Source organism: Aphis gossypii, chromosome X (assembly GCF_020184175.1).
Source record: "Aphis gossypii isolate Hap1 chromosome X, ASM2018417v2, whole genome shotgun sequence".
Lineage (NCBI taxonomy): Eukaryota > Metazoa > Arthropoda > Insecta > Hemiptera > Aphididae > Aphis > Aphis gossypii.
Genome location: NC_065533.1, coordinates 26,325,176 through 26,352,642, shown reverse-complemented (window position 1 = coordinate 26,352,642; position 27,467 = coordinate 26,325,176). Strand labels below are relative to the sequence as shown.

Below are 27,467 nucleotides of genomic sequence, written 5' to 3'. Positions count from 1 at the left end.
GCGTTACACTGCGGAAAAAAACAAAAATGAATTCTATTGTAAATGATTTCGGCGTGAAAAAACACAATTTAAAATATACGCTGACAATAAGCCAAGTACCTTTATAACTACTCTATTATTTAAAAATACACACTACATAAACTATGCTTATATATTATATGTATATTCATTTATTTTATTGGTAGTTTTTACAGTTTTTGGTGGCCATATTTAGTTAATTGGGAATATTTTTCTATTTTCTACTATCCCGGCATTGTTTACAGCGATTAAATGTAATATTTTGTTCTATCGCTAAACATTGTATTGATTATAATTCGAGAATTATTTCGCACAACAAGTTTATCCATGGCCCGACTCGTCCGTAGTCTTTTTCTTTGCTCGGACAAGATTTCTGATCAGTTTCCACAACGATAATGAGAGTATAGATTATGGTGTAAAAAATAATTTATTAGTAATCAAGGTGTCGTTTTATAAAATAGTTTTTGGATTTTTGTACGGGTCATAGTATATCTTATATCTTCATAGATGTTCAAGTTCACTTATATTAAAAAACTTACTAAAAGCTTTCCATGATTGCGTACCAGAAAACGTACTAGAATCGCAGTTCTCATACCCCTCCCACCACCCCATCAACCACTATCATCACCATCAACACTCATGTCGAGTCGTATTTAACCGTCACTCGCGCTATCGCCTCACACCTAAATATAGTGTTTAAAAAGTTTATAACCTAACTACTCCAGAAATGACGTGACGTGCTCTTCACGACTATTCTTCTCCGGGTGCAGACAAACTTTCCAGCATTGCCTTTGCGGAAGTGTGTAATAGAAACCACATCGCGTAGACCAAGTGGAAGTTTTCACAATAATAATATTACATAATGGCGTTTCCGGGGAACCCGGCGACCGACATCCGGGACTCGCGAACAAAACCAGAACAACCCGGACCTTTTGTGAGCGCCACTCACCGAACTTGACGTTTAACTTTTGGCATAGCGTTATGCGCCACCGATTCTGTTCCTTTTAACGGAACCCGTGGACTGCGTGGCAACGACAACGAAAAGCGGTGACGAGACCCTGATTGGACAATAAGCAGTCGTGGGAGGAAGGTAGACAAATAAAAACTGAATTTCCCGTGAGATTTCGGATGAAAAAAATTCGCACTTATTATACGGAAATGAACCACCCAACTCCCGTTGTCACGGTTCGACAACTGTCTCGCAGTTTAGTAAATACACAAGTTTAGAGCCGGGCGACCGAAGACTGAAATTATCGGTGCATTATATAGAATAATACGTGTCCACAATGCCCTCGAGGTTAGCCCAAAAGCAGTTATCCCTAGCTTTGAACTTGAGAAGTTTTTCTTTATTATTACTATTATCATCGTCGTCGTCATCGTGTTCTGCAGTTTGTGCGTTAATAGCCGACGCGCGCGTAAAAATACAGGCGAAGCAGCGAGCCTCTAAATTATTCATTGAAAACCCTATTCTTTAAAAGTATCTATAAATATCCTTTTATATATATATATATATATAATATATATATTATACAGTAGTATTTAGGTACTTTCGCAGCTTAATTCAACATATATTACAATTGCCCTGTATAAATTCGTCTATATATATACGATTATACGAGCAGTGTACACGCATAGCTACTGGCTAAAACCATTTCACGATCTTTAGATTTATAATCGAATTAAAAGTTTGGGACTAAAACAGTCTGCCGACGACAAACGGTTTCAGTTACTGTAAAAAATTTAAGACATTTAATTTCGGGAAATCATAAAACGAAAATATATAAAACACCGTTAAACTGCCCCGAATATAAGAAGAACAAATCAACTCGCATGTTAAACTATTATACTAACATCGTTTCCCAATTAATATTCGACAATCAAAAGTATACTATAGGGTGAATGGGAACTGTGTTCAGATTTTACCACGTAATGTCCTACCAAACCTCCACTTCGGTTGCCTTTATATATCAATCGGGTTGCCAAACCCCTATGGCAAGTGAAACGTTTAACTACTTTAACTTACTAATCATTACGTTTTATTGAAGTTTGTGGATTGCGTCCCGTGTAATGATACCACTGAAAATGTTTACGGCCTAATTCGATGAAATAGTATAATAAATAAAATAAAAAGTCAAACAAACAACCAAAGGGATAAAAAAAAAGTGATTACAAAAAAGCTCGTTAATTGCCGCCATTCCGTGTCATTTAGTATATAGAAAAAAAATTATCTTGCTTATTATATTAATATATGTCCTCAACTCTTATGTAATATTATATAATATTTGAAAATAAATTCATAAACTGATTTGATATGTTGACTTGTAATAAATAATTTATATAATTTATTGGGATAGACGTAAACCGTTATTATAGATAAGATTGAATAAACCATATTTCTGATTTGAAATGATTGACATTCGGATGTTTGACCTAATAGTATTTTTAGAGACACTTATCAATCATAAGTCACCTTATCGACTGTTTTAAATTATGTACTTTTGAATATTATTTTGTCTTTAATCAAAAGAGATTCATTGTTTCAAAACTACTGACGTTTTCGAAAATGCTTGATTTGCATACCTAATTTAAAATCATATAACAGATATTATTATTTTTATCGTTTTGTTACCTCACTCAATGACAACATACATTTTCAATTTCATTTTCTGCAGAAGCAGAATTATATTTGACAGAGTATTTTCGATAAGGTATACAAATTGAATTTGAACAAGTAAGTTAATATTATAAGTATTCAATGTTCCTGGGAAGCATTGCAGTGTATCGGCATTTTGCGCCGAATTACGTCTGTCTATTCCTAAAATACTTATAACTACTAATTAATTACCAGCTAATCGATGGAAAGTCGTTCGACGTACGACATTTCTCTGCTAAGAGCTCGGTTTGTCGGTCAAAATGAGCGCTATAGTAATTATATCGTCTGTACTTAGAATATGATTGTTTTATAATACGACTACGATAATATGACATTTTTTGAACTTTTTACACAGGCCGTCCGGACAGCTTGGAAAACTGCTCTGTGGTAAATCAGACGTCAGCTTCACTGGTGGTCCGGTGCCAGCCCGGTTTTGACGGTGGCCTCAGCCAGAGGTTTGTCATGGAGGTGTACGACCGTCACGGACAATCGCTGGCTGGCAACGTGACGGCCGACCAACCCGCGTTCACCGTCGGCAGTTTGCCGTCCGGTCTTGGATTCGACATCAGCGTTTACGCGTACAACAGCCGCGGACCGTCCGACCCCGTTCAGCTTCACGCCTACACCCTAAAGTCGGCCGAAAAACGAACAGGTACGTTATATAGATACAGACATATAATATTAAACAATAATAATTATTATTATCAGCCCCGTAAAGGCTCGCGTAATCCGTTGACCGTACACCCACCTATATATCAAATATAAATAAATCAAAAAGTCCAAATCATCATTTTTGTGGGAATCGTAAGTTTCGTCGCACTGAACAGTCTATGAATTTCGCGCTATCGCCTATGTTATCTGCAAACAATATTTGTACACATAATTTGTAAATTGTAAATTATATTATTATGATTTATATACACAATCCGACAATATTGTATAATTGCTAATATTCCGATTTCTTTAAAGGTGGTTTCATTAGATTTATTCGCTAGGTGCTTACCAATCTAGTTTATTATCCCTATATGGTATAAGTGTTTAGACTTCCTAATATTACTGTGGAAGAATCGAAGGATCACTGCAGTCGGTGCACAGTACGTCGTTTTAACCACAGCCGTCAGCAAAGCCGAGGTAATAAGCGTTATTACGTTTTGGATCGCGTATCAAAACAACGAAAACGGAAAAAATATGTGTATATATATATATATCGTATAATATCGCTGATACGCGTTATTGCGTTATATACGTGCTCCCATTTAAATTGATAACCCCCATTCGAGAATAAATTATGAAAGCGTTACCGCACGAATAATCCGTTTTTCTCTCATTTTCGTATTCGTTTATAGCCGCGCTCTCTCTCTCTTTCTCTATCGAGAGTTCGATAGAGCCACGTTGATGGATTTTTATACCGTGGTTCAAACTTTATTCTTTTCGAATGGTTTCGATAAGCTTCCAAAGCGATGGAAGGCACGAACTCGAGTAAAGTGCTAAAGCTAAAAGTAAAGTGCCATAGTAAAGTAAACTTCAATGCACATCATTTTATGGGTTTTAAAAGCACTCCTACAGATTTAGTCGTAGCATAACCATAGTTTCGTACAATTATGTAGAGCGTCTGAAACAATCTGACTTTAACCGACAATACCTGTATGAAGGGCTTTTCTCGTTAATACCATCTATCTACCTTATAATTTAATTCATTATCTGATGTTCTCCAATATTATATCCAATCTATATCGGATAAACATATGTTCTAATTTGCTATTATAGTTTTTTCCATTATACGAACATACGAACCACTCGATGTTTACCCCGTCTCCCCTCTCCCGTATACGATCGTACTTACTACTATTATAAAACTCCGTTTACAGATATTACATAAACTTCATAATTTTGAAGTTGAAAACTATTTATACTTAACAAAACTTACAATTTACAATGCATATTTTACATAATATTACGCGTCGCTTTATACTTTTCAAGTTGAATACATTATAATACTTTCAAGATATTTCCTTTACTTTAACTTTGTTACAATTACGTGCACTCTGTAAGCCATATACAAATTGTAACACATAATTTACGAGTTTATGGCCAATAAAGCTCTATTACTATATCATTATTATTAATAATTAATATTGCACATTTGTGTAATGTTTATTTTATGTAAAGTACTTTATATGAGTACACGGCTATCTAGAACTGGAATAATAAATTAGAATTTTGTAATGAAATATTGCTTACCTACTTGCAATCCTAATTATATCACATTTTAATATTTTTCAATTACAATCCTATCAACTGTTACATAACACCGGTTAACTGTAGACACTGTGATAATGCCGCTGCCGTTAGTCTTCCGAGTTCACGGGAAAGCTTATACAATTATGCACCTCACCTCGTGTAAAATTAGTTTGCAAACTGATTGTTTTATCCACGGATCATACGGTGGTGTTATAGGCGTGTCAAAATGGCCAGAAAAACATTATTAAAGTTTTAAGTTTAAACAGTTATTGTAGAAGTGACGACGGCGTCTTAATACTATTAAATTATAAAATGGGTGAATATTCTTTTGCAAACTATAGTGTTCTGATTAAAAATAACCCCCCCCCGGATCTATAATTGTATGCTATATTATGTTATGAATAACGACGTATATAAATCATTAAAAAGAAATAATAATTATGATATTATAACGCGGAGCTTTAGATAGGCAATTTGGGTACACGCCGTAAGAGGTGGTATTACGATGTTTACTATTATGTTATAGGCGAAAAATAAATCAAAACGTTTTCGTGTATCACACATCGTATTCGTTCGGTAGGATCCGGATTTTCCTAAAATCAAAATTACCGTGGTCGCGTTCGATTTGAAAAACCGGCGGTGGATTTATTTAATACCACGTAGTCATAGTAGTTAAACGAAGTGCATCATTTTAATTTCACACGCGAATTGATACTGTACAATATAAAGTATTCGGGATTGTGATGTGCTATACTGCACACGTCGACGAGCGAGGTAAAATGTGTGACCGACGGCCTTTACACAAAACGCGCGAGCTATAACGCCAATAATGATGACTTTCATCGGTGTCTATAAATATGATTTTTATCGTTTGTGAATTCTATACGTCGTAGCCTCGGCGGCGGCGGCGTCGTCCGTATTACGGCTCGCTCGGTTATAATACCTGCGGAACGTACAAAGAGTTCGAGAAAATCGAATAAGCTTGCCTATTGCCTCACAAATAGCGTTCTCAATTGAAATTTATTCCGGGCCGATAGTCATTACTTAAAAGAATACATACGATAGAACCTGCAGCACTCGTGTGTGTGCGCTTGTAGAGTGTGCAATATGTGTGTGCGTGTGAGTGTATTCCGATCACGTAGCCGGCTGGCTTTGGCTTCGGGGAGCTGCTCTAACAATGGCGGGGAAGAGCACCTCTACATGCACTCAATTACGTCCGAGTTTTGCGGGGCCAGGAAAGTGATGATCAAAAATGAAATAGTGACGCGCTGTGCACTCCGAGACGGGCAACAACAAGTTCTCGACGAACCCCGATAACGTATTATCCAATCGTGTGATTAGATTAACCTAATGCGGAATTCTCTTGTAGTCGGTGGTAATAAAATGTAATACCCGCACGCTCGCTCGTAACCGTATAGTTGTTACTCGGTTGCGCTCGGCCACGTGAACACGTATCGGACCGACCTTTTATTGACTTTTTCCGTCTAACGCGCATTAGATGATTTTTTTGTCGGCTGCAACAAATCGATTGCCGCGGCACGACGCGAGCGAATGACATAATTCATAAAGTACCCACCGACGACGTAGTTTTTTAATAATAATAATAATATAAAACCCCCTCGGGACGGTGATGTTTACTTAAAAGAACAATATACCTACCGCATACGCGAGATTAACGACGTTCGCCGAGAACACATTGACAATAATATAATAACGGTAGTAGCGAGAAGTAAAAGCAGTGCTGATTCCAACAGGCGTGCGTTATATTACATATATTATTCAATTATCGAATTTCGAGCAGAGTAATATTCATATAAATTATATTAAATTTATATAGTTTGGTACTCTCGCTAAAATTATATCCACTGTTCGAAGAGTTCAGTTTGTAACAATTTGTTTCCAAAAAAAAAATACGTCCAATTTGAGTTTTTTTTTGCTATTCACAGGTTTTCGTTAGAGAACATTTAACTGTATTTAAATTTTAGAATGATATTTATATTATTATTTTAACGAATAAATTCAAATATGAAACTACTCACGACATAATATAATTTTCTGTAGTTTAAAGTAATGCTAATCGAGTTTAACATGACCAAATCAATAACACCCTAATAAAAACCAAAATCACAATGTATATAAATATTAAATACCAATATAAAAAAATTGTTATTCATTTGGTTCGCCTTGTATCAGCTACAATAATGGTTAATAATCGTTAAGGATCAAACGATCCCCCAACCAGATAATATTATCCACCCGTTTTGCAGCAAATTTGTATAACGGTAAATTGAATTACTCGCGCACATATCCGCATATCCGAAAAATCTGTGCGTTCGATGATTTAGACCTTTAAAAGTTGTGACAAAATCATAATATATATGTATATTATTATTATAACTTATGATTAATATTTTTGTTCTGTTTCTGTAGCGGTCACACCCACGGGATTTCGATTTTCACCAATGTTAGCCGTGATCGCCGTCGGTTGCGTCGCGTCCGTCGTGTCGATCGCGTGTATCGTAGCCGTGGCCGTGGCTGTGCAGCGGAAGCGCACTAGACGTCGTCGCCGCGAACGGTCAAGCGACGAGTCTAAAACGGCCATCGATGGAGTTGGCGGAACCGGAACAGGAACGGCAGCTGGAACCGGCGATGGTGGCGGAGTCGATGGTGGAGGCACTGGAGGAGGGATCGACGGAGGTACAGGCGGAGGAGACGGCGGAGATCGCCATCATCAACGAGCAGACACCGTCGACGACGGGCTCGAAAAAAATCCAGACATCATACCACACGACAACGGTGAATATCTAGAAACTATTATTTTTAAATTCTAAAAAACACCACATACAGGTTTGAAAAAAAACTAACAGTCCTATTGCCAAATAAAAAGGTTTATAGTCTGTTAATTTACACAATTTATGTATACACTTTCGTATTAAGAATAAATAATATTACAATAAAATAAAAACACATTTTTAGGCATAGTCCTTCGTGCACTACCTATTTATACACTATATTATTATGCATAAAGATTAATCCAAACTGACAGCATTTTATTTATTTATTTTTCAGTAAATTATAATTGTAGTCTTTCACTGTAATTTTATAACGTGTTTCAATTTCTGTGAAAATTGCTTGACAACGTTTTTCCGAAACCCTTTGTTTTAGATTTGACCGGACAACATATTTTCTCGAACGTATTTTTTTGTAAAAATATTATGACTATTTCAAATATACTGAAAAAAAACATTCACAATAGTGCACAAATTAACAGATGTCAAATAATATATCGTTGTTCGTACCCATGTAGTTCAAAACAAACGAACTTTTTTTTCACTTCCTCCTGTATCATCATTATATTAATATATATTTTTCAAACAAAAGTAACTCGTCTTCGAATGGCTTTCAGTGTTTTTCCGTTCGTTCAACATCGGAGTATATCAAAACGGATTATATGAAATATTATATAATTTTCTATTGTGATTCAGTCACAATAATTTATCTCTAATGGAATAGCCACCCCACCCCCTCCGATAGTCAGCTATAAAATCTGTAAAATTTTTCTTCTTTGTAAAATTAATTATTGTTTATTTTTGATCTTCTGACATTTTAACAGAATTACTTCCTTTATTTTATTCTCCTTTCTTTTCTTGTATGTATTTTTTTCCCCATCAAAGCGTTTTAGTATAAAGTCTAGACATTGACCATGGCGCATTCACAACAAAATTAAAATAATAATAACCAACTAAATGCGTTGTTACCCTTCAATCCCAACCCCCTAAGGTCATATAATAATATTTTCTTTTTTAATATCTTCGAAAATTAATATCTGTTTATTGATTGGATATTAGTCATTTTTGTATCATTTGGAAAAAAAATCCTAAAATTTTCTCGTTTTATAATAAAATAATATATTTATTTTGTGGGCTTAAATATTTATAAACGTTTTATCTGTACTTTTTAAATATTGCTTTAAAATTATTTTAGTAATATATTTTTTTTCATTGCATAAGTAACAATGTTTAAATATTAATTCAAATAGAATATTAATATTAATATCACATGACGTTTTTCCATGACTTTTTAATTATTTTAGATATATATATATATAAATTATATTATTTTAATACAACAAATCCTCTCGACAAAGTTCTTTTGGTAGTGTTAATATATTTTCTCGGAATTAAATAAAGCTTTTTTTCACAATCCGTGTGAGCGTTTGTATTAAACATCTCGTTTAAAATAACTGTTCTGTTATATTTATATATGAAATAAATAAATGTCTACGTAACAATTTTATTTTTAATTTTAGCAACAGCTTCAAACTAGATGGTTTTAGTTAACTTTACTCGCTTTCATCATGAAAATATACGTTTTTCTAAAATATACACGATTTCTCCACAGATTACTTGGACGAAGACGAAAAGGCATTTGAACGGTTAAACAGTGGCAGAATATACTCTTCACGAATGGTCGACCCAGAAACATGTAAACAACAAGTAAGTCCAATAAGCGTAACACGGTTTGAACGTAGAATAATTTATAGCCAAAAGCAGACTTAAAACGAAAATTCTAATTTATTACAAAAGTGTAGAGAAAAACCATAAAATACTTGGTATTTGTGTGCGAGTTGTAGATTATCGCAACTACCAAAAATTCACAACGGTCTACTGCCATATACTTCGGCCGAAACGGAAAAAAGGTTATGACCGGTATGTTCTGATAGCTGACAATAAAAAATAATATATTTTGTTTATTTGATAGAGCGTCCTAGACTTTTTCGATAAATTAAAACACCATTCATGACAAAACCCCAAAGTAACATTATCACGCATCTAAAAATAATGCAAATACATTATGCTGTAATATTATTTCATTACCTATCGGTTAATATTATTATTTATTATAATTTATAACGAATGCGAACAATGTATCGAACACTGCGATGTTTGTAATACTGACGATGACTGTCTTCAAAAATTTATCAGTTTGAGAACTTAAGGTTTTTTTCATTTAATTATTAAAAATGATTAGTTACCACTATCAAAAAAATTAAAACGTTACATCACAGGTAAAGTTCTTCTCAATGCGATTTAAAATTTTGGTAATTTTTATATAAATACCGAAGGAGTAAGGTTGTCCCGCGCAAAATACTTTTTAACTATGTTACGCGTGTACATATAAGACAGAAACAACACATGCGGATATCGCGTCCTCTTAACTACAAAAACTGGAATCCTTATTACTCGAAATCCTCCATTTTTATCATAAAACTGTGTAACGTCCAGATTTTGAAACTATAATTTAAACGTTAAATATACGTTTGAACCAATAGCGTGTAAGCATTATTCACGTTTATGTTTTTAATGATCATAATGCATAATTAGATGACAACTAAATATGATTGGGTACAAGAAAATAAAATATGTATTAAGCGAGAGGTATAGGTAACCATTGTAGATACCAACCTCCGTCATTACGGTCGATCGTGCACGAACATAAATTACATGCGAAGATTTGAATAAATGAATAAACGTTTATAATTCATCACATTATTATACAACAATACCGACCGCCGTCGAAGATATAACTTACTATACCTATAAGCATCGCAGACGACTTAATCTCCTTGTACTCGTCATCATTGAAATCGCCAATAGCTCGAAATAATTTTGCAAACGACTGCGAATTAAATATACTTGAATAATATTATGTATATGCTTCCCCGAATCGATCTGATAATTTTAATGGTGCTCATATCGGACATGTTACAAGTCTTGTTTTCAAACGCTATTCTGGGTGGTTATTTTTAAAATTCCGAACTCGCATTAAAATTGACATGGTAGATAATTTTTTTTCTATGTACCTCTAAAATCTAATGTTTTTTTTACAAAATTCTGCTTCAGTCATGAAAACCATGATTATAAATTATAAAGATTCTTGAAACTTGGGTAAATTAACACATTTTAAATAGAAAAAATGTTCATTAGTTTTCCAGTGTTACACAAATTATCTTAACAATTTCTAGAAAGTTTTAAAAATTATCATTTAAAAATAACCATACTTACCTATTGTCAATTTACAATGACCTGTAGCTATAACAAATGAACATTTTCTGTCTCCTTTTACATTCAAAAATTCATTGGTAAAGCTAATAATATTCTATAATATATTATTATTTGCTTGGAATTTAAAACGAATATTATGATGAGATCACAGTTTATAATAATATATTATCAGATAAAAAAAGTTTCGCATAATATACATTCTACAATATTAGGTATATTATGTTTGTTGACTGATGAGACTTTTATAAGAGGACTTCGATAGAGGTTTCTCTTACCATAAAATCACCCGCTCATCAGTTTTAGGTCTACCATAATGTTTAAATCAATAAATTAAAATAGTAAATCGACTAAAAAGTTGTGGGCCTTATTTTAAAATTCTTAGATTTTTTATAAGATATAAATATCGCAGCAACACTAAATCAAAATTATTTTTAAATTACTTTCATATTATTGAACATCCATACTAATTTATTATATTATATAATTTTAGGTATTCAAATGTTTTGAAATTTTGAATCCATAAAATAAAATATCGATATTTATTATTTATCACTGAAACAACTCGTGGAAGTTTTTACACCAATACACGTTATTATAATAAATTTCCAAAAAAGTAATCAGCAACTTAACAATTTTCTGAAAAGTTTGTACTGCCATGAGTCATCACAAATATTAAAAAAAAAAAATGAAACAGTATTTTAATAAATCGAAATCCCAGGAAAAGACTTGGAATGCTTATAAAATTGTAACATTTTTTTTTTTCAATAAGAGAGCGACCTCTTGCAAACAACACAGATTCGGCACCACTACCCTTAGCTGCTGTCGAAAACCCGACGCATTCTGCTAGGAAATTAATTAATAATTATACCTATGACTGATCGCCACCTCGTCGTGTTACAGGCTCGCGGACTCATGCCACCGCCTCCGGTCATGACCCCACAACAACAGATCTACTCTTCGGACATCGTCGGCGGTTCTCCCGTGGCCGGCGTCGTGTACCCAAACCTGATGTGCCCCACGCCGCCACCGCCACCGTCGCAGCTGTTGCTCCACCAACACTATCAGCAACAGCAATTGCAGCAGCAGCAACAGCAACCCGTCGCCGCATTGCACCACCTCCGGCACAACGGTGGCGGCCCACAGCACGTGCAGTACGTGCAGGTCGACCACCAGAACCAGTTCGCCGGCCACCCGCACCAGCATCACCATCTGCACCATCATCCCCTGCCGCCGCCTCAGTACCAGCAGGTCCCGCAGTCCCGTACCATGACCCTCGGCCGGTACCACAACAACCACAAACATGGTCAAGACCGGTCCGCCGAGATACCGCTGTTGTTGGCCGCCCAACCGGGGCTCCAACACCACCATCAGCTTCACCAGCGCGAGAGCACGGTATAAACACACGCTCGTCGACATAGCTCTTCTCCCTACCCTCCCCTCCCCAACCACCCCATATTGACCATTGAATTTATTTATTTTTTACGACTGTAGATTATTATTATACGATTTTTTTTTTTAATAATTGCATTTATTATTTTCATTTTGCATCGTGTTTTTTTTTTTTTTGCTATTCCACGAAATCCAGTCCGTAATCCGATATTATGTTTGTTAATTTATTTTTTTTTATCAGTTAATATAATATGCAGAAAAACTAATTAAAGATTAAATTGAAGCGCATGACATTGTATCGTCGACTCATCGACGGTGTACCACTATAATAGTTATCGCTTACACGATTTTTTCTCTTTTCGACCGTTTATCTCTTATCCAGTTTCTTGTTCATCGTGACGTATAAACATCGTTTCCTCGCGACTCATTCATCTCAAAACTATAAAACGTACAGTGATCTAATTTGTTTTTATTAATTCTAACCAATAATTTTTACCTTTTTTCCCGTTTTGACTCCGTACATACGATGGAAATAACATTTTTATTAGTTAAACAATTTATTAATCGAACCTACTATAGCTTATCGATAAACCAGCTGATAGCTATAATAATAGGTACAACTACTGAATGGTGCCTGAGCGGCTTACGTTTCCTCATATTGAACGTTTTTCTAGCACAATGACATGAGAGCAATTATGAAATTAAAAAAAAAAAAAAAATTAAAATCATGCCTAAACTACGGACTGGGTTTAAAAGATGAATGTTACACAAAGCATAACATACAGCTTGTTCATAAATTCATATATTTTCATTATAACTGGTTAAGTATTTACATTTTAATATTTTTTTTTACACTCGTGCATTGAATGTGAATACAACGAAAGCACTTTAAACGCATTTAGTGTAATCCATTAAAGTTCACACAATTTAATTCTGCGTTAATGTTATAATACGATAATTGCAGCAATATAATATAATACCTACGTCCTACATATTATGTTTGTATCATTATAATATGGACCACAAATAATTTTTAACAAACTGTACATTTTAACTATTTAAACATGACCCTAGTCTATAATGTAATTTTTATTATTTATTTATTATTAATATTAATATAATGACTACTTTTTTTTTTTTTACTTTTATTAAAAAAGCTTACTATATTTGAATATAAAAACGTTTGTAGACCATAACGTTTGTGCTGATAGCTTTTATATTTTATTTATTTGTTTTGTTTGTAAGCTGCATGCATATTATTATAATTTATATTTTGTCATTAACACGTCATACAAAATGTACGCTCCTAATAATTATTGTAAATATAATATAGTAGTTCCTATATTACGTTATAATAATATTATTATATGGGAAATACATTTTGCGTTTTCGATTATATTTAAGTACATAATATTACATATATTATAATTATGGAAAGACTGTAAGAGAGTATTTTGATTTAACGCGCAAACTTAACAACATAATATTTTAATATTTTTAGTTAATTATTATTTATTTTATTTTATTTTATTTTATTTAAACATTTGTTATATAATCGCGTTGTGTATGATAATTTAATGTTTGAAAAATCAACTAATAAAGCATACTTTCGACTCACTTTCATAAAATTTTGATTTTGTTCATTCCATGCATTTATTTTGTGTTTAAAAACTTTTGTGTGTTTAAATTATTGCACGTGTTTAAAATAGTTGTTCACTCTGCATGCATTTTTTATCATCCTTGAGTTTTTATCGCCTGTAAAAATAAAATAGAGTATTATGTATTGTTTTGCATCACTTTAAAAAGGTATGTTACTTTTACCCCACCGCCCGCTTTTTTTTTTCAAATTCTGCTACAAACAATCGAGTATGGTAGGTATCCGGTGACCAATAAATATTTAATTTTTCAATATGTTTCATTGTTTTCAACAACCGCTGTATAAACGTAGGTGTATTAATTAATTGCCAAAGGATATATTTTTTTATGTATGTAAAATTTGAATTTTTTCACTGCGATTAAAACGATTACTATAATATTATCATCCATTAAGATATTTTAACTTAATAATAATTTTATTCCTACACATACTCTAACAGTAGTGGATGTGTTGCAATGCGATGACGCAATACTTTAAGCAATAAAACAATAAACACAAATCGTGCGAAAATATTTATAAAAAAAAAGTTCGGTTGAATATTCACATACATTATGGAATAAACCCTATATAATCCCAAGTGTATAAACTCTTTCAGCTTTAAATCAACATTATTTTAGCACATTTCATTATTTGTGAAAACACATTTATAAAAATTCGTCGTCTGCGCAAAATGTTATTTATTTTATTATTATTATTATTTTTTTTTTTTTCTATCAAAAAAATAAATATGTTTTGAACATATATATGGAGATTTTGAATTTTGAATTTCGAATGGTAATGCAAATATTATACCTACAGTGAATTATTAATATTAGTTCTTGAATGAAAATAATAAATATTGATCAATAAATATTATGTTCAAAGTATAACATTTTACGGAAATTTTATAATTAGCTAACATGAAACTACTAAATTAATATTTCAATTCAGTATTTATCCCAAACCGAATAATGATGGTGTACTAACAGTTCTATGGAATTTCAAACGAATGTACATTGTTAAATCACTGTATAATAATATAATATAATCGACCGATAACGAACAAATTTTCTAAATTTCTGCCAACAATTTAGTAATAAAATGTTAATATAGCATCAGTTAACGTAATAAATTACATTGAAAACCCAAAAATTATAATTAATATCACCAATAAAAAAATAAAGAAAAGCAAATTTTTTAGTCTGAAACGTCTATAAGAAAACCATTTAATTAATATGAGGAAATACAATTATTACATTACTCGGATCTATTTTGAGAAACCATTTCTTGGATTTAAGAGTCCACCTCCCACGTTTCATAAAATAAACGCCCACCACTGTGGAGCAAAACAGTAAAACGATATCGAAAAAAAAAATAAATAAAAACATAGAACTTCTCATCAATATTATGTCACACAGCAAAATATACATTTTATTCGTTAATGACGGTCAAACGATCAAACTATAAAATCGTATGGTGATACACATAATCGCCTCCCGATTCCACGCGGTATTAAAACTAAATCGTTCTTCCGATCGACCTCGGACTTCGTATTTTCGCCGAAAAATGGAGAGATATTTATCCGACGCCTGTGCTTTAATTCAATCGATCTCAACGCTTGTGATCTCGCCAACATCTGCGCGGCGTAATTACCGTCTCTGAATAAATATTTTAGTAAGCCATCTGTTTTGAAAACGTTCCATATCGTACCGATAGTCCTAAAAAAATCACGTTACAAACTCTCTTTTTATTTTTCCTAAAAAAAAAAAAATAATAAGAATGACACACTGCGGTGGATAAAGGTAAAAACATATTTTAATAAATAATAATAGTTCATAACTCTATGACATTTCTTTGAAACCGTTAACACAACCATAATATCGGGATCGAAAATATACTGCATAATATCCACGACGATAACTAAATGATTAGGGTCGGGTAAGGACGGTTTTTCCTTGATTTATTAAATTATCATAATATAGGTACGTTTATTATTAACGAACGATCATATCTCTCTTTCTCACCCGTCGCATTTAATTGGTAACCATCCATTTTTAATAAATTGAATATTGTGCACGTATATCCGTAGTTAAGTCTGCTGTTGGTAAAGTAGCTTATTAGTTATTGACCGTATGTCCTGTATATTTATTCCGGCGGCGGTGTTGTGATGTGTTTATCATACCTATATAACCACACGACCTAGCAGCAAATTTCCCAACATGACAAATTTTAAGAGATGATTAATCTTGATTATTGTGGTTATCCCTATCGTAATCGATGATTACACCTTAAATAGAAACAAAATTCCAACAATAACAATTTATAAGAAACTTTATACTATATATTTTCAAACCTCAGGTATGAATAGGTATTAAAAATGTTATGAATTTTACAATACGATTTTCAAATCGAACAATTTTAAACGCTTATAAAAAAATAAAGATATATTGTGAAAATATTTTTACTATATATCGTTTAATATTTATACGAACAACTTTCATGGATTTTCAAAATTTTTAACTGATCAAATAACTTTTTTTGTTAATATTTAAATAAAAAAAAAAAAAATCGATGATGTCTTACTATATTATTTGGCTTAAAACTAATCAAATATTTTGAAAATTTTAGCATTAATAAAAAACTATAATACAAACATTTATTAGTGAAAATTTCGAGTATTCAATATCAGTTGTTTTAGAGTACCTAACAAAAAATAATTGATTTTATACGTGAAAATTTGAGTTTTAATTTTTTTGGTTTCCCGGCATTATTTTAAAAATACTAAAACATTTTTACTTTTAATCAACAACATCAAATTTTTTATCAAAAATCAAAGCAATTTCATTGCCCCAAAATATTACGGCAGATAGATACACAAACAGTAAACACGCATCTTTGTAAAATCGATATATCCTATGCTACACTCAGCATTTAAATAAAGTATATGCATATAAGAAGCCTTTATACTTTTATTAGTGTTTTATTGTTGCCGCAGTTACCAGTGCAGCGAATAATCCTTATAATCGGTTTAAATCGCATGATAATAAACTGACAGTAAGACACAAATATTACGATAGGTATAAGACGACGTATAAGTAACTAAAGTACATCACAATTTATACCTATCTAATAATTTAATTATGCTCATCATTGCAAAATCGCGTGTTACATCATATTATTCCAAAATGTAGGCTTAGCGAGGCCAAATCGTATTACACACATCATAATATTATCGTATATAGGTGGTACCTACACGCGATAATTATGTACACTACCGAAAACTAACTTTGCCCCTCCTTGTTCACCGGATGTCTGTTTTACTTGACGCCAAATCGTTTACCTCGACTGACAATATAATATATACAATAGTGTACGCCCCCCCGAACGACTCGGTAAAATCGATGAACACGACTGACTTTTCGATGTGTGTTGTTGTGTGTGTACAGACCGACTTGACGGTGGACCAGCAGCTGCAGCAGAGGGGCGCCGGCGTGCCAGTTTTCGGAAAACCGCCGCCGTCCGCTGCACCACTGCAACAACATCAACAGCAGCAGCAGCAGCAACAGCAACAGCAGCAGATCATCGCGGCCACGCGGTTCTGACAGACGGACTTCGAGCCGATTCCCGAGGACGATTTGGTCATGTTGTGAATTCGCCCCCCGGACAACCCCCACAACTGCGACTGACCGTACCGTACTAAATATACGATACGGTGTACGGCGGACCACGGACATTCGGCAAACACGCCTAGCGCGTATTTAAAAATAAAAAAATAAAAATGCTCGGGGGATAAACGAATATAAAAATTTTTCTCAAATTGTATAATAATAATATTATTGTGTTTTCTACCGTTGTTGTTTGATTTTCGTTCCCCGTCTAGAGCGCCGCTTTCAATCACAACAATACAGGTACCTAACCTAACCTAACCTACCTACCTAACCACCGTTCCGATCGTGATGATAACATAATATTATTATAGCGATCATTTTATACCGTGCGATAGGTATAATATAATATGTAAATAGCACGCGTATCGACCACGATGCCTGCCCCCGTCGACCGCCAATTTTCTGAAAAATTAAATCGCACGATATTGTACAACTCGACACACACCTGCCCCCGGCCCAATCGTCACGAATGAAAAACGTCATGTCGTGACGCCGGCGGCGGTAGATCCCCGTATCCTACGCACACGGTCGTTATAAATTTTTCGAGGACCATAATTAATCACGAAAAACCATCTCAAAGTATAATAAATCCCGAAACTATATACGCGGGACATCTGTTTCGTCGCTCCCGAAAACTCTTACGGCGGGCACACTCAAAACATCATTATAAAAGTTTTACCGTTGTAATATAATATATTACGTCGTGTACGCGCGCGCGCCGGAGGTAAATTAACGACAGTTAATTTTTTTTTCCTACAAACAAAAAAAAATGTCCACCCTGCAATGTCGTCGAAATTTCTCAGCTTAATGGTTTTTCTTTTTGCCGTTTCCCTTTTGATGTAGGTACCTACATAGCGTTATTATTTTTGTACGACAGCTATATAATTATTCTACGTACACAACCGCGTACTACCCGTCAGTCGAGGGCCCACGTACATCGACTCACCGTCCAATATTCTACTTTTAATCGTGCACAAGGCCGTATCCAGAAATTTTTCCTGGGGGGAGGGGTCCAAAACATGTATACTGTAATTTTATTGAATTTAGGTCCGTCAATAATCTATTTTTAAGCGCCACGATAATATTGTGACGTAAAACAGTGATAATCAAAGACGTAATCAGAAATTTGGTACCCGGGTGTTTTTTCACTACCCCCCCCCCCCACATCCGAAAAAAAATAATTATTTGACTTTTTCCACATGACGAGCGCGTCGAAGCTTATTTTTTGATGACCACTCAATACCGTTATCCTTCTTAGAACAAAAGTAAAAAAAATATTAACCAATTACGTTATTTTTCATTTACACTAACAGAAGATTGGTTATGTAAAAATCTGATACCGCCAAGGCATTACCCCCCTATCCCTTCCCCCTAAATATTCACTGGTGATCGTGTAAAAACTGTCAATTGTTTTAACGTAATCGGAGTTTAAAATATCATTTATGACTGAAAATATTTACGTTGGTGGGCTAAAAACAGTTATTTCAAACATTTGTAAGATATCGAAGGAATTTCGAGGGGGGTTCAGACCCCTCAGATCCCCCTCAGATACGACGATTGATCGTGCACAGCGTACACGTAGGTATAGCTGGTTACACAACGAGCGATACCGACTATAGTCTTACCGCACAATATTAATGTGTTCCGAGTGTGCCACCCGGAGTAGTTAATTTTTTCATTTCATCTATTCGAGACAATCCACGGTACATCTCACACAATCCAAATCACTAGCCTTATAATGTTTTCATTTCTACTCGATTTCTCTTTGTAATGCACTCGTTCGCGTGTCCGTTTATTACATCGTTTCACCTATTATGATATAATATATCCGCCCCGCGTGTACCAGCCCACAACCCGTTCAATTATTTCGTTTTTCTATATAATATGTATAAAACACGTGTTTTAATATTCACATTTTAACGTTATTGTGTATTATTATTATTATTATTATTATTATTATTATTAATGATAATATAGCGTGTACCGCGAATGTTGTAAAATTAATTTGTTCCTTATCGTTCGATGCTCAAGAGTCACTCAATCGACGTAAATGGACACAACGTTTTATGTGTTGTTTATGAAATTGAGAGAGTTTTTTTCCCTGTTTTTCTAAAATGTGTAAACTGTTTGAATTTTGAGATTGTAAATATTACTATTACGTGTTGTAAATTAAAACAGCTTGTGTGGCCACGATGATTTTTGTACAGACAACTCAAATCATTGTCTTTGTGTATAATATTGAACCATCTTAATCATACTTATATTATTATTATTATTAAATACCTACCATTATATACCTATTATTATATGTTTGACTTGTGTTACCTCTGAGACAATTTTCGTTAAGTTTAAAAGTAAAAAAAAAAAAAAAACTTATTATAATATTACGTTACTGCATACACTATACCATAATATACTGTGCTTTTGTCGTACTTATATATATAGTTATTATAATATGTCTATTACATAATATATTATATTGATACGCGAATTTTAATGTAAAATATTTATCTGTTATTTCGAGATAGGTAAATGTAATATGTATAACAAAACGTTTCTACGATTACGACAGATTTCCCGTCAATTTAATTCCAGATATATTATATTATATTGTAATGAATAATAATAGCTATCGTATCGTTCAGTCGACGATAGCCACTCGACTCTGAAAATGTATCGTTGCATGCAGAATTATTATTAAAAACTAAGTACTAAAAACGTCCTTATCACTCGTCTCTGATTTTCCGATCGTAGGAAGAAACCGTATAAAAATGTAAAAATGTGGAGTTTAACGTTTTTCAATATTAACTCAACTAGTTACCTGTATAAGTTAAATAAAAGTTTCCTCAAAGGAAGACACGGAATGCGTTGGAATGTTTAAGTGAACGATAATAATCAAATTGATGCCAAGCGGTTAATAATAATTATTAAGTTTAGTGTTTTTTTTTTCTGTAAATAAATTAGTATTTATAATATTTTAATATTATTACGTTATTTGTGTATTTTAATTTTAAATGTATGTTTTCTTATTTATGTTAATTTATAAGAATGCTGCTTTAATATTTTGGTTTTCTTGCTGTTTGGATTTTTTATTTTATATATTATAATATATAAACATACATAAATTGCAATATTATGTTGTTTGGACTTCAATCATAGACGTGAAAATTTTTTTATAGATGTATTGCACCGTAATATTTTTTTTAATGCCGTTACGAACTGTTTAGTTGTTAAGATACAAAACATTTCGTAATTCCTAATATGTTTCCAACATTAACTATATAATATTAATTATTGTTCATATTTTAACATTATCCGCAGCGTTTCCGTTTCTAATTTTGATTTCAGTATATTATGTTTTTCGTGAATTCAACTGCTTAAAAAATATAATATTATGTTAAGACGATTAAAATTAACGCACCCGATTTAATTTAATATTAACACAAAGTATTACCACTAAAGTAAAATGTAATAAATTCGAAATTGTTTTACATTGCTAAAACGAAAGTGTCATGTTAAATTATTATATATCAATAGTAGGTAGCTCTATTGACAGTCTGACAAATCATATATATATATTTCCCGCGTAGATCCATTCGTTTGGGAAAAAACCATTACATTCATAATATTACACCCTTTCAGATTTTAAATATTATATAGTTTCCATGATAACTTTTCGCTAGCCATACGGGTAAATTATATATTATTATTTTTTATCGTCACGTGTGTAATAATGTTGCAGTATACATTGTATTGCAAAGTGTTTATAATAATAATTATAATATGTGTTGTAAATATAATATATTTATAAGATAGTGTTATTGCAACTCAAAGTTTATAAAATGATATAATATTATTATATAATTTTAAAAATAAGTAAAAACAAAACGTGAAATTAGTCCAAATGCATTATAATAATATTAATATTGTATATTGCGCGATTTGTGTAGATGTCTATAAATGTAAGTTATATATTTCAATGTATTTTGAACGTTTTGATCAGTTTATTTTATTATTTGAAAAAATGATACATATAGGTAGCACCTAATATTATTACTGTTTTAATATTATTTTTAATGTTAATTTTATTTTCTATTATTATAATATAAAAGTCTATTATTTATTATTAATTTCGACTAGTATGTAATTAGATTCTATTAGAATAGATACAAATAATAATAATATACACTATTAAAGAAACGTTTTAATAATATTTCAAAACGACGTGTTTATTAATTTATTTGAACTGTAGTACCTAGTCTGACGATCAACTTAGATTGACGTTAACTGCACATATTATTTAGAAAACATTTATAACAATCAATAACACTACTATGTACACAGAAATATTGAGGAAGATGAAAAATAGTAAAATACAACGAGAATTTTCAGTCTCGCAGTCAGTTGTTCATAAGTTATCACTAATATCAGCATATCGATATCTCAATATCAGTGCCGAATTTAGAACAGGTAAAATGTAGTAAATATATTAATTATATGATTTTGTTTTGCATTTCTTACAAAATTTACCACCCCCCAAAAATTTGCCACTCTAAACCCGGACCTCGCGGTCCTAGGCGTGAGTATCACCCTGCTCAATATTATGTCAAAAATCAATGATAAGTCATCAAGTAAATTCATTAAATGATTTTGAGCAAATAATCTACGTGATAAATATCAATTATGTGTCCATAAATTAAACACTTAGTCGTTTTTCCTTTTCCTTTTTTTTTCCATTGGTCAATAATATGTGGTCATCGGTGTAATTGTTCGAAACGATGCACCGCACTTTAGTTGACCGTCTCTTCAATTATTAATAAATCACTCCACAGCATAATGCGGTAATAACTTCTTGATTTCATTTATTTTCAAAATGTTCTTCAACATATGTATGTATAGTATATACATACTAAAATATGGAAATTGATTTGTTTTTGTTTTTTTTTTTTAGTTTTGATCGTGAATTGTGATGAATGGTTTTAACTACATCGTTGGATGACTCTCTGCGATAGACCGATGAAATCATTAGACACTTTTCTTGTCCAGTGCGTGTCCAAGATATTTTCTGTCGTCGCCTTCATCTGGACAACGAAGTGCATGTTAATCACTGATATTCGAACCCAGTGTTGGAACTTAATTGGATAACTTAATTATTATACTATGTTTTGCTTAATTGGTCTAATAAATTGATAATATTGTACTATTTGTACTAAGATATAATGTATACGTTTTATAGGTACCTAACAATTTAGTAAAAAATACGTCATATTTTAATGATTAGTACAAATAGTATAATCGTTATTAATAATATACCCGCGATAATAGCTGAATTATTTTTCTTGTTATTTCATTAAAATTATATTAATGATTATCACTATTATCACTAATAAAAACAAAACAAATTAACAATTCAAATCTGCTGATGTATCTTCAAATTTTCAGATTTATGTTTAGATTATAGTATTTGCATAGTATTTATATAATATAATATAAAAGTATTATAGTACTATAAAATACAAGTATATGCCTATGATCTGTCTGGGAAGAGCAAAGGCCACGTTAATACGTTATAATATCTGAAAAAAAGTGTATAACACAAATAAATATTTTATGCATATTTTATTTCTTTCTAGCTGGATTACCTACAGATTAGTCAGGGTAAACATTAATCTATTTATTGTACTTCATTTTGGTGCAATTTAAAAATATAATGCAAACAAAATTACAATAATGATTTTATAATTTCCTACTTCTAAGTTCTGAACATGTATTTTTTGTTAATGTAAACACAAATAACTGGAGACATTCAACTAATGCTTAAAAGTCAACATAAATTTAGTATCATTGTCATAAGACTGGCATAGTCTTTGTATCGAATACATAAAAAAAAATGTCCAGAATTAATAAAAAAAAAAAAATGACGATTGCCAATCACAAAAGTCATCATAATAATATTATAATGATTGTATTCATAACTTATGAATAATAATTCGTATAAGTATTTAATTAAAAGTTTTTTGTTTTGAATATATTAATTTGTAAACATTTTTATACTTTAATATATTTCTACTATTTAAAATAATATAATAATCTTCAATCAAAGACAACCGTTTGAACAAACAAAAATATTATTGATTTTCATGAACCTATACTAAACTCAAACTAAATGAGTCAAATTCAATCGAGTCATGTGAACATTTGAATCTGTTGATGTAACTTTTATTGAAAACGGTCCAGTTGTTTTTAACTTCATTGAGTTCAAATAAAAATATTTTCATTAATAAAATATTTTACATAATATTAATATATCACGAATAGAGTTATATATAACTGACAATATTCAATTAAATCAAATAAATGAATCTAATACGTCAAATCCAAAATATAATACTTGTGCACTAATATACACAATACATAATACATACATTATCCATATTATAATATAATATAAGCCTCATCTGTTAACCCTAACCCACTAATTACCTCATCAACATTTTTGAAGGGTTGACCACAATAGGTGAATAAATAAGCATAAATCATAATATTATGAACTATTCAAAATGCTTCAAGAACGTTTGCAAGGTCTATTAGTTTTTAGCCTATAACTAGAATAATCCTCAAAAGTCTTACTTTTAACTTATTATTATTTTTTTTTGTTTTATACTCTGTAAATATTTTTAATAATGACGTATGATCACAAAGTATTATAAATTATTTTATTTATTCATTATCTGCACAACATCGAATGGGTTTCTTCTTTTTGCAGATATAATCATTTTTCCATTGACGAGCCGGTGGACAATTAGGGAAAAGAGGTCTCATGCAGCCTATTTTAGTACAGCAACCCGAATGTTTACATGTATCTTGCAGACCGTTGAACTTAACACATAAACACTTTTGAATCTGTAAAAAAATTGCGTTTCTATTATATTGTTGAATTATATAATGTAAAGGGTATATCTAATTTTTTATCATATGTATTCTAAGTATTTATTATATGTACATAAATAAACAATATAATATATATACATATTATATGTATATAGTTAATATAATTATATGACATGGAAATGTTGGAAAAAAATTAGTTTTAACATCACAAGTTTTTTGAATATCTATTGTGAAAATTAAACTTTGTTGACTTATTGTTAATTGACTTAATTCATTAATATTATATTTACATCATATTGCTGTCTGAAATTAATAAGTAATAACAAAGCCATGGTCATTTTATAATTGACGAGTCGTTATAATTCATTTTTACGCACCTAGATTTTATGTTATTATTTTTTTTTTTAATGTTTACTCACTAATCGTCCTGTTTTACAAACGAAATCTTTCCCGTACGGTGTCAATTCATAATTATTACATTCTCCTTTTACTGCTGTGCAAAAATGACTAGCACAAGGTTTCGCTTTTTCACAACAATCGACATTGATCAAAGGAGTCGGTGCGACGGGTGATAAAGTACAGCATTTGTAATATTGTCCAGTTTCTGTTGCGGCTTTTTGCTTATCGCAATCTACTTGTTTAGTAAGATCCTTCGCCGATTCCTCTACTCGTGTGTTAATTGAAGTATTTAGATCACACGCCGACACCGTACAACATTTCTCCTTTGGAATTGAACACATTTTAAAAATAATTAAAAAAAATTAATTTTTTTGCGATTTTAAAAAATATTTGTAAAATATGTGTCGGTACTATATTGTTTATTAATAAGAAATAGAATACGTTACGTTGGAAACAATGTTAAATTTATTTTGAAAATATTAATATAATATGCAATATTAAAATAATTATTATACAGCCATGTATACCTAAAAATTCAAAATTGAATGGTACTAGGTATAACAGTGTTTTCAGAATCTCTTTTCTCTCGAATAATCACTGTTAATAAGTTATAAATTATTTAACGTTCATGGACCACATTTCGGTAAAAAAACAAACTATCGTCTCTAGTTGACTCTGGGTTATGAAAAACCAATATATGTTATTTTCATAACTTAATATTCATCAATTAATTAAAACATATTAAGCTTCAATGTATCAAATAGGTTTATTTTCAGTTTATCAAATTATTTATTTTACACGATATTTCAAAACTCAAATGTTTTTTTGGTTATTATACTACTGTAGCCAAAAATTGCATATTTAATCATTATTTATTATAGTTTATGATATTACAATATGAGCGAAGCGGCCCACTTCGATTCCTATAGACCAGGACACCAATTGATTTGATCCTCATCAAAATTAAACCGATTTCAATGAAATTGAAAATGTAGGCTATCGGAGAGAGTATAGATTAAGTTGTGCTTTTTATTTTTAAAAAATATATAATTGGTAATCCATTAATCCAGTCCGTCCGTAATCGAAATTAATCCAAAACCTGTCCGTGATCGTGATGATAAAATACATAATATTGTCTGAAATAGGTACACGTATTTAGGTTGAGCAATTAAGTCATGCTTGTTACATATAACTAGAGAAAGGACTTTGATACAAAATACACTTATTAGTGGGTAGCATAGGGCAATACTTTCCAAGTAAATAATTCGATTCATACATCAGAGAATTAAAAAATGAAACTTTTATTTTACATTTTCTTTTAACTTTTTTGGTTTTTAAAGCATTTTTTAACATTTTTAGAGCATTTTTCCTATTTTAGGTCAGTTATATATATATATATATATATATATATTTGTTGCTTGGAATTATAAAAGTTTTAAAAATATACATTAAATGTTAATTGTTTTAAATATTTTGTTTTGTCTCGTAGATTAGTTATTTTGATTGTATCTATCTATACGGCTATATGTAATTCCCATCAAATAATCTCGATAACGTTACCATACGTGATACAAAACTAAATAGTGTCCGATAATTAGGTACTTGCATAGAGTCGTTAGTCGTATGTCAGTGTTCGCTTAACTCGAATAGTGTCGTGAAAGATGTCGAAAATTACAGCGTCCGACCGTTGTCGATTACGTGCGTACGTAAAAAAATACGGTGAAGGCGTATTATCCAGAATCCACAGATGGAAATATTTTATTTTGCAAGGTTTGCCGCGAGAGTGAAGTCGAAGCAGAAAAAAAATATTTCATTATTAGACATATCGGCGCAGACGTTCATTTACGTGCATTGAATAGAAAAAAAGAAAACCATTCCAGATGAATGCACAATAAGAAAATATTGTGTGAGTAATTTTTACAATGACACAATTAACAATATAAGGGCTTATTTAAAAGATAGAAAATTGTGGATAAGTATTGATGAAGCTTGGGTGTCCCGGAAAAACTTTTTTATTTAATATGTAATTATTAGAAAAAACCGACAATAGTACAATTTTATTGCGAAATTATTTGACGAAACCATGCATTTATTATATTATCTGGAGGAAGTTAAACACGATAATATTCTATTATTAATTGTCAGTGACGCAGCGCCTTGTATGGTCGAAGCCGGAAAAAATATTAAAGCTCTCTATTCGAAAATGGAACATGTCACATGTTTGGCACAATGTCTATATAGGGTTGCAAAAGAAGTGCGAAGACTTTTTGCAATAAAGTATAGATGCTTTAATATCAAATGTTAAAAAAAAAATATTTTGTAAAAAGTCCATCTCGGGTATTAAAATTTAAAGAAATAGTGCCAAAAGTTCTTATTATGCCACCTCAACCAATATTAACTAGCTGGGGTACCTACATGGTTAATGGCAGCTATGCTATATACTACTGCGAACATTACCAATTGGCAATTGATTAAATTCGTTATAATGGAATTTGATAAAAACGACG

At 31.7% G+C, this 27,467-nt stretch overlaps 2 protein-coding genes across 2 annotated transcripts in view; one reads left to right on the top strand and one right to left on the bottom strand.

The window, feature by feature from the left end:
* LOC114119029 (nephrin-like) overlaps positions 1–21,821 on the top strand; it is a 395,167-nt gene extending 373,346 nt beyond the window's left edge. Inside the window, exons 11-15 of the mRNA XM_027980484.2 lie at positions 3,027–3,323; positions 7,343–7,708; positions 9,314–9,408; positions 11,878–12,369; positions 17,449–21,821. Coding sequence (XP_027836285.2) covers positions 3,027–3,323; positions 7,343–7,708; positions 9,314–9,408; positions 11,878–12,369; positions 17,449–17,604 — 1,406 coding nt within the window. The 3' untranslated portion in view covers positions 17,605–21,821. The remainder of the gene's footprint in view (positions 1–3,026; positions 3,324–7,342; positions 7,709–9,313; positions 9,409–11,877; positions 12,370–17,448) is intronic.
* A 2,551-nt stretch (positions 21,822–24,372) lies between these two features.
* Positions 24,373–25,401, bottom strand: LOC114119033 (uncharacterized). The gene is made up of 2 exons (XM_027980490.2): positions 24,981–25,401; positions 24,373–24,573 (listed from the first exon to the last, which is right to left on the bottom strand). The coding sequence occupies exons 1-2, from the start codon at positions 25,299–25,301 to the stop codon at positions 24,391–24,393; spliced, it is 504 nt and encodes a 167-aa protein (XP_027836291.1). The 5' UTR covers positions 25,302–25,401; the 3' UTR covers positions 24,373–24,390.
* Between the last annotated feature and the right edge of the window lie 2,066 nt (positions 25,402–27,467).